This window comes from Calidris pugnax, unplaced genomic scaffold (genome assembly GCF_001431845.1).
Source record: "Calidris pugnax isolate Ruff unplaced genomic scaffold, ASM143184v1 scaffold107, whole genome shotgun sequence".
Lineage (NCBI taxonomy): Eukaryota > Metazoa > Chordata > Aves > Charadriiformes > Scolopacidae > Calidris > Calidris pugnax.
Window position 1 is genome coordinate 2,852,161 of NW_015090901.1, and position 9,338 is coordinate 2,861,498.

The window sequence follows — 9,338 nt, forward strand, 5'->3', positions numbered from 1 at the left end:
GGGGGGCGGTTGAAAAAAGGCAGGACAGAGGGGGGTTTCTCCAAGCGGGCCGGGGGCAGGGCATTCTCCGTTGGCGTGGCACGGCCATCCACCGAATCCACTGAGTCCCGGGAGTGAGCCCTCGGAGGAACACCTGCAAATGGCACAAGAAAAGAGCCATGAGTCGTGGCCGGAGGACCCTGCAAGGTCTCGGAGACATCCTCCTCCTCCTCTTCCTCTTCCTCCCCACCCACGGTGACCGGCAGCCCCAGTGAGATCCGGCTTCGGGAGAACTCAAGGTGCCCAGAGAAAGATCCAGCCAAACAAACGTAGCCTCCGCTTCCAGGTGCCTCCAAGAAGGTGGGCCCAGCTCTCCAGCAAGACCCCGGTTGCCCGCGCGGTGCCCCCGGGGATGCCCGCTCTCAGCCAGAGGAAGCCACCGAGAAAGCCACTCACAGGGACAGAAGCCAAAAAGCCACGAGAAATGGCCCAGAGATTCCCCCAGCAGAGAGGTCGCTGGGACCCCAAAAGACATCCAATGACCTGGAGAACCTGTGATCCCCACACGGGGTTCGGGAAAGGCCTGAGCGTGGAGGAACGGGAGGGGAAAGAACCCCCCCAGCAAGTGCCCACAGCAACGGGAGCTGCTGGAGGAAGGAAAAGTCAGGTCTGCCCCTGAAGAAAGGGCCAGGAACCTTTGTTGTGTCCAAAGAGGCTTCGAGGATGAGATGGGAGAGGTTGGATGGAGGGCACTGCCTCTCTGCCTGAGTCCCTCGGGGGAGCCACGGCTCCCCACCGGGTCTTGCCATCAAGCAGAGCACCGTTTGGGCACTGGTGCTACTGGGGAAGGTCCAAATCTCAGCCTCCCCGTGCCCAACCAGGCGAGGGGTGGAAGAAACCACGTGAGGAACACCATCTACCAGCACACAGTGCTGCCAAGCAGCACATCCTGGTGGCCACCAAAGCTGAAGGGAGGGTGTGAAGATCACAGCTACCCCACCGCAACACAGCCCCGGAGGAGGGGGGAGCTTAGAAAGAAGAGATTTGGGGTTTTTTTTCATTTCTTCCTTGCTTGAAAACGAGCCACGGGGATCTACAACGACCACAGTTGGCCAAGACCTCCTCCTACACGCTCCTGCCATGACAAGGCCCTGCAGAACCCACCCCACCACAACAAGCCACGGTCCGTCGTCGTCCCCCCCCCGGCCACCCCTGCTCAAGGGCTGGGGGTTGGGGGGGGGGCGTCACATCGCTGCGGAGTGAGGCGAGGACCACCTATTGCCATCGGAGAAAAAAAAAGCCCACGGCCAGGCCCCAGCTGGAATATTGAGTCCAGTGTTGGGCACCTTACCTCCGCAGGGATGGACAAATTCTGGAGGAGATCCAGAGAAGAAGCTACTAATAGATATGGAGGGTCTTAGCTATGTTGATAGGCTGAAGAGCTTAAGCCCATTCAGTTTGGAGAGGAGGAGGAGGAGGCTACGAGGGATCTTCGCAGTGTGTGAGCACCTAAAAAAAGGGGATCATAAAGACTCGGGTCAGGATCTAATCAGACTCAGCAGCAACAGGAAATAACCCCCAGAAACTCCTGGCAGCGTTTTTTCCCCCCCAAACCCCGAGGTCTCGGCGGGTTTTGGGGCCTGACAGCTTTGCTCGGGGTGGGGGTTCTGCGGGGCCCACGGGAGCGGCTGCGTGGCACGGAGACACCCCCCCCTCCCCGATTTGGGGTGTTTTAACCTCAACTCACGTTTGCGAGCCTGGGCCTCGAACTGCGAGAGGTTCTGCCGGGTTGCCAGCCTCACCTCCACCTTCTCCCCATTGAGGATTTTGCCAGGAAGGAGCTCCAGGAGTTTGTGGACCGAATTTTCGGAGGCCACCACCACCTCCGCGTACCTGAGGGGGGAAAACCCGGCGTGTCAGTCAGAAAGAGCCAACCCCATGGATTTCTAGGAGGACCCCCCCCACCAAACCCCCCCTGGGGCTCCATCCGTCCTCGTAGAGACCACCCAGTGCCACCACCTCCCGCTGCCTTCCCTTGGAAGCTGAGGCCAGCCTGGAGTTAGGTGTCCCCTCCTCTTTTCCCCATGGTGTTTGGGAGTTTCTGCTTTACAGAATCACAGAATCTTCTAGGTTGGAAGGGACCTTAAAGATCATCTTGTCCAACCGTCAGCCTGACTGACAAAAATAGACACCCCCACAACAAACAAGGAGCATCATCACTAAACCAGACCTCCCAGCACTACATCAACCCATCTTTTGAACACCTCCAGGGATGGGGCCTCAACCACCTCCCTGGGCAGCTGGTTCCCCCACATGTGTGTCCCCCCCAAGTTCTCACCCTTTGGACTGGCCATTGGCTCGGTTTTCTGCGAATTTCAGCTCCACGACGTCGTAGACGCCAATGGAGCGGATGGTCTGGATGAGCTGCTGGTCGGTCGTCCACTGAGAGGAAGAGGAGGGAGAGAGGCTGATGTCAGCTCACACAGCCCCCTCAGCAGGACCCCTGTGTCCCATCCCCCCCCACCAGTTAACCCAGGCTCAGCACACAGTGGGTGGGGGCAGCGCATTTAAGTACAGACCCCCTCAGAGCCCCTCATTTAAAACCAGCCTTGAGTCTGAAACTGGCCTCAACATGGCTACCAGGGAGGTCTCTGTTCTCCAGACAAGACAGAGCCTTCCCAGGACTGTCCTTGTGTCCCAACAGAAGAAAACTCCTCCAAGCAGCCCCCTGCCAAGAAGGCAGAACCATGCAGGGGGTGCAACCAGTGTGAGAGAGGCACCACAGCCACAGGATGACATGGGGTTGGAAGGGACCTCTGGAGATCATCTCCTCCAACCCCCTGCCAGAGCAGGGCCACCCAGAGCAGGTCCCACAGGAACGTGGCCAGGTGGGTTTGAATGTCTCCAGAGAAGGAGACCCCACCACCTCCCTGGGCAGCCTCTGCCAGGGCTCTGCCACCCTCAAACCAAAGAAGTTCCTCCTCATGTTGAGATGGAACTTCCTATGGTCCAGTTTGTGCCCATTTCCTCTTGTCCTGTCCCTGGGCACCACTGAAACAAGCCTGGCCCCATCCTCCTGACACCCACCCTTTCAGTATTTATAGGTGTTGATCAGATCCCCCCTCAGCCTTCTCTTCTCCAGACTAAAAAGCCCCAAGTCCCTCAGCCTTTCCTCAGCAGAGAGATGCTCCAGGCCCCTCATCATCTCTGTAGCCTCTGCTGTCCCCTCTCCAGCAGTTCCCTGTCCTTCTGGAACTGGGGAGCCCAGAACTGGTCCCAGTGCTCCAGCTGGGGCCTCCCCCGGGCAGAGCAGAGGGGCAGGATGACCTCCCTCCACCTGCTGCTCACACTCTTCCTGATGCCCCCCAGGATGCCCTTGGCCTTCTTGGCCACCAGGGCCCATTGCTGGCTCCTGGGCATCCTGTTGTCCACCAGGACTCCCAGGTCTTTCTCCTCAGAGCTGCTCTCCAGCAGGTCACCCCCAACCTGTCCTGGTGGGGGGGGTTATTCCTCCCCAGGAGCAGCACCCTGCACTGGCCTTTGTTGAATTCCATCAGGTTCCTCTCTGCCCAGCTCTCCAGCCTGTCCAGGTCTCACTGGATGGTGGCACAGCCTCCTGGGGTGTCAACGACCCCTCCCAGTTTTGTATCATCACCAAATTTGCTGAGGGGACATTCCATCTCTTCATTCAGGTCATCGATGAATATGTTGAAGAAGACTGGACCTAGCACTGACCCCTGGGGGACTCCACTTGTTACAGACCTCCAACTACACTCTCTGCCCCTAATAACAACCCTCTAAGCTCTGTCTTTCAGTGCCAGTTTTCAATCCAGCTCACTGTCCATTCCTCTAATCACAGAATCACAGAGTCTTCTAGGTTGGAAGGGACCTTAAAGATCATCTTGTCCAACCGTCAACCCGACTGACAAAAATAGACACCCACACAACAAACAAGGAGCATCATCACTAAACCAGACCTCCCAGCACTACATCAACCCGGCTTTTGAACACCTCCAGGGATGGGGCCTCAACCACCTCCCTGGGCAGCCCATTCCAATGGCTGATGACCCTTTCAGTGAAAAAATTTTTCCTAATATCCAGCCTTATTTTTCCTAATATCCACACTTCCTAAGCTTAGCTGTGAGGTCACTCACCCCAGACTGGATCTGAAGCCCCTCAAAGCTACGAATTCCCTTTTCCCTGAGGATCACAAGCCCAGCTCATCACCCTCAGCATGGACTGAGGAGGAACAGCACCCCCAGAGAACCCTGCAGCCCTTCAGGAAGGGGTTTCTTTGGAGGACCCCCGTCTGCGTAGGCACCACGGGAGACCCCACACGATCCAGATGCCCCAAACTCACCCAGGAGAAGCTGCCCACGTAGACAGCAGCTCTCTTGTTGCGCAGCCCGCTGTAGGTGTAGAGGATGGCGGGGGCTTTGCTGTTGGGTTTGGGGGAGGGCTCCTGGCGGATCTCCGGGGGCGGCTCGGCGTTGGCGGCGCGGCTCTCGGCGGGCTGCGAGCTGGCGGCTAACACGTCGTCGTACAGATCCATCTGATCAGCATTACTGAACTCAGAGTCCTGCCAGGGGAAAACAAAACAAAACCGAACAAAAAACAACAACAACAAAAAACAAAACCACCAAAACTGAGCGTTTCCACCAAGGGGACACCCCCCACCCCCTCGGGGTGAAAATACAGCTCCAAAAGGGACCCGAAGAGCCTAAACGGGGCTCTGGAGTCCTCCAGCACCGACCATCCAGCAGAAACACAACCAGAGGAGATGCTTAGAAGTTGCCTCGGGCTCTGCAGCAGGTGTCCCATCAGGAAGATGAATGACATCAGCAGGTCCAGAGAGGTGATTCTGCCACTTTACTCTGCTCTGGTGAGACCTCACCTGGAGTATTGTGTGCAGGTCTGGAGCCCTCAATAGAAGAAGGACATGGACCTGATGGAGAGGGTCCAGAGGAGGGCCACGAGGATGATCAGGGGGATGGAGCACCTCTGCTCCGAGGACAGGCTGAGGGAGCTGGGGTTGTTCAGCCTGGAGAAGAGGAGGCTCCAGGGAGACCTAATAGCAGCCTTCCAGTACCTGAAGGGAGCCTACAGGAAGGCTGGGGAGAACCTGTTTAGAAAGGCCTGCAGTGACAGGACGAGGGGCAATGGCTTCAAGCTGGAGGGGAACAACTTTAGACTGGAGATGAGGAGAGGGTTCTTCACTGGGAGGGTGGTGGAACAGGTTGCCCAGGGAGGTGGTTGAGGCCCCTTCCCTGGAGATATTCAAGGAGAGGCTTGACGAGGCCCTGGGCAACCTGGTCTAGTTGGGGGTGTCCCTGCTGACTGCGGGGAGGTCGGACTAGATGGCCTTTGGAGGTCCCTTCCGGCCTGGACAATTCTATGACTCTATGATTCTATGATACTTTGGGGTTTGGAAGCCTCCTTCAGGGTTTGCAAACCAGTTGTCCCAGTTTCCAGCTCTTCCAGGGCAGCGCAAAGCCCCGAGTCCAAAGGTTTAGCACCCAAAGGTTTGTCTCGGGTCTCTTCGCAGACGATGGGTGAAACTGCCACAAATGAAGCCATGGCAAACAGATCCAGGTGCCTCTTATCTCTCAGGAGCCACTTCCTCTGGTCCAGAGCCCTGTCCCTTCCCCTCAGTAACACCCTGACGGTGTGTCCCCTCGTACAGCACTTCATTTTTACAAGGACAACTGCCCCCCCTGGAGCTGCTCTTCCCCCACCACTCCCCTGTCTTGCAGAAAAACTTGCCCCTGGCTTACGACCACCCATGGAATCCACCCCAGATTCCTCCTGGGCAAGGGGGAAATCCCTCATCTTCCACATCTCCAGCTCCTCTCCCACCAGCCAAGCGTTAATCTGAGCCCCACAGCGGTGGGATCAGCATCTCCTTTCCCCACCAGTGTCCCAAAAACAGGGTGATGGGCTCTGCTTTGCGATGCTTGATGTAACCCTGGGACATTTCTGACCCGAAGGGAGGAATTCTCCACAGAGCTTTACCCCCCACCGGTGACTGGTGCCGGTTTGATTTTCCACCCCCCAATTTCCAACTAAAAGCCCTTTTTACTTTTTCCTGCCCACTGAGCCAAACTGGCCCCGGGGGGGGGGATCTCAGCTCTCCTGAGCCACGGGGCAAGACCCAACTGGCTGCTCCGGGCGGCCACCAAAAAACAACCCCCCTTTTCCAAGCAGAAAACCAAAAAACCCTCAACAGAACCAGCCTCTAACTCCTCGGTGGGCACAGGCTCCGCAAATCCACCCTGGGGGTTGCACCCCCACCCTCAAACCCCACCTCTCACTGCAAATTCACTGCTTTTTTGGGGGGGCCAGCAGTTTTTTTCAGAGAGGGAGCTCTACACTCTGTGTGTCCCCTTTCGGCGCACGAACCAGCTGCCGAGGAAGCTTCTGAGCTGCCAAACTCCCAGTGTCCTAGATCCGCCTCCCAATTCCCACTCTGTTCCCAGCTATATTTAATTGGGAGCGTACGGAGAGCGCTGTGTTTACTACTAAGGCTCTTCAGGGTAATTGCTTCAGGATTCAGCGCGGGCTGAGCATCCTATCGTGCTACAAATTTCCTATTTTAGTAGCCAGCCCGCCAGAGAAACGCAGAGGTCGCCCGTGCAGCACTAAAAAAAGAGATTCTCCCCCCAAATTTTAAATTTCAGATGCGGTTTGGATAAAATCTTCTCCCAGAAAACAGGGTTAAACCCCCTGCGCTGTGACCGTCACACACAACACGGCCTTTGGCTGGGGGGAGACGGGGAAAGGTGCTCAGCACACGGCTTTCAAAAGCTCAGGGAAATGTAAAAAATCCCACCATTTTACCAAAAACACTCTTTTTTTTTTGTCTTTTTTTTTTTTGATGGTGACATCCATTTCTAAGGCACCTCGTACCTTTGGAATCTGGCTCTTTGGGCTGCGGGGCTGATAAAAAAAGGCGAGAAGAATTTCACCAGGGAGGGGTGTTTTTGTTTTCCTTCTCAAAACAGCTCCAAGTGTTTGTTTTAATCCGCCTCCCACGCTCCTGCCCTCCACCGAGCACCTCTGGAAACGGCCCAACTGGCACATTTCAGCCCAAAAAGTTTTAAAAAAACCATCGAGAACAAAATTAGAGGCGGGGGGGGGGGGGTAGAGGAGAAATGGCTCGGAAGCCCCCAGTAATTCTGCTTCAGCTTGGGAGCTTTTAGGGATCCTCTTGGGATCTATAAAAATGCTCTGCTTTAAAAAAATCCCTAGGATTTTGAAAGCCCTTGGGGGCTTTTTAAAGCCCCTCGGGGGGAGGGTTTAAAGACCCTGGGGTGGCACAGGGACCACGGGGCAGGCAGGGCACCTTCCCACCCTGCTTTCATCCCAGCACAGGTTAATGCTGGGTTTTCTCCCTCGGCCTCGTAGCCTGGGGCGAGGGAGGAGTTTGCAGCCTCCATAATCACTTCCAGCTTCAAGAAACCTCCATTTACTTCCCCGTGTCAAAGATCTTTTTGTCTCCTGACCCCCAAAACCCTCCAGTTAAATCGTTCCACACAGTGCAGCCAGGCTTGTTCCACCCTCCTCTCAACGCTGCGTAACTTCTTTACACCCAGAGATCCCCAAAACTCCACCGAGACCAGGCCAGACCCACTCGAGATGCTCTCAATTCCCCAGAAGACATTTCCATGTCAACTCAAGCCACACTTTTGTCACCTTTCCTGCTCCCAGCCACCAAACCTTGGTGGAAAAGCCCACCTGCAGGGACAGGCCTGTCCCCACAAGCAGAGTTCTCCCGTTAAATCCTCCTGCTCATCCCATTCTTTATCCGTTGTCCTCCGAGGTTTTCCAACTCTCACCTGCCAACGTCCCACCTTCTCCTTCCACCAGACACCACATCAGATTTTGCTGCTTCCCTTCAGCCTTCGGAGTCATTGCCATAAATGAAATTTCCTGCTTATTCCTTCTTAATCTGTGCCTTCCACCCTTATTCCTGCATTTTTCCAGCTCTCCCAAGTCCAAGTGGAACCTATTTCCCCAATTCTCTTGAAAACAAATTGCAGGAGAACAGGCCCATCGAGGTGATTCCTAAGCCAGAGAAGTCCCGTCTGCTCCCAGCATGGTACTAGATCATTTAATACATGGAGAATTGGCTTTATTCCGGGATTTTTTCCGGAAGGACACAGGAATCAGTACTTCAGAGCAGGAACGTGGCCATGGCTGCTACAATTTGCTTTGCAACTCACCTTTTTAGGGAGATTCCCTTTCTTTTGGCCACCTTAGAGCCAGTTTGGACCCTGCCCTTCTCCACGGCGACTGCTCCCAGCGGAGAATTCCTGCTTCTGGAAAGTCCCCTCAGCTCCGGGGCAATTAATCCAGTTTCTGGGATTTTGCTGTTCCTTGGAAGGTGTAACTCACGGTGAATTCTCACCCGATAACGTCTCGTCTCTTCAGAACAAAGGGCTTCTCACCCTCAGCTCCTCTCCAGCCCCCTGGGACCTCATGATTCCTTCCTCCATGTGTTTCTGCTTCCCAGTTCGTGCAGCTCCCTCTCCGCTCTCCTCCAGCGGTTTTCCACAGCAGTTTTTAATCCTCGAACATCCCCGTTCACACTTGTTCTCCCAGATCCCCCAAATTCTCTAAAATCTGCTGCTCTTAGAGCTACATCCCTCTCCTCCTCTCTCATTTCTTCTTGCAAGCCTCAGATGGCAGTGGGGTGGGGAAAGGTGGCACAGGGACACCTCTCCGATCGCAGCGTGTCCCCGTCAGAGCTTCCCAGTCCCAGTGATCCCACAGTTTGGGTGTCCTGGGTCCCCTCAACCGCTCGAGATCCCTCTTCCAGTTTGGATTTTTCAGTTCTCCAACTGGGCTGCGACCGTTCCCCTTCCGTCCCCGCTCCTCGCTGCCCCGTTCCAAACCCTGCCTCCTCCTCTTCCTCCTCCTCCCAAAGGTTTTATCACCATCCACACATCGAATCTCCGAAGAAATCCACAGAAAGACACATTATTCCCAGCTTGAGGTGGGATTTAGGAAGGATCCCAGCCCTGGCTTCCCTGCAGGGACTCTCCAGCGATGCAACACCCTTTCCCAGACAACACCAGTCGCACCCTCAGCCTCCAACCAGCGGGTACGTCCTCGTTAACGACTCCAGCACCTCGTTAATGAGTTGGTTGATGTTGGTAATGATGTTTTTCCCTCCCCTTCCCATCCCAAAAGAGGGGGATCCGCTCACCCGGATGCTCCACTCACCTGATTGAATTCCTCGTCGGCGTAAATATCGATCAGATCCACTCCCTCGGACATATTTCCAGAGACGGGAGCAGGAGCCCGGGCTGGGACCGGGGCGAAGCGGGAAGACGGAAGGTGCACTGTGGGGGGGGGGT

The 9,338-nt window shown here is 55.6% G+C and overlaps 1 protein-coding gene across 1 annotated transcript in view; it reads right to left on the reverse strand.

Annotated features, from left to right (window-relative positions):
- Positions 1 to 9,318, reverse strand: part of CPSF7 (cleavage and polyadenylation specific factor 7) — a 13,521-nt gene extending 4,203 nt beyond the window's left edge. The window contains 5 exon segments of the mRNA XM_014948883.1: positions 1 to 133; positions 1,727 to 1,872; positions 2,318 to 2,421; positions 4,340 to 4,558; positions 9,205 to 9,318. The exon segment at positions 1 to 133 is cut by the window's left edge and continues 4 nt beyond it. Coding sequence (XP_014804369.1) covers positions 1 to 133; positions 1,727 to 1,872; positions 2,318 to 2,421; positions 4,340 to 4,558; positions 9,205 to 9,258 — 656 coding nt within the window. The 5' untranslated portion in view covers positions 9,259 to 9,318.
- Positions 9,319 to 9,338: the final 20 nt, after the last annotated feature.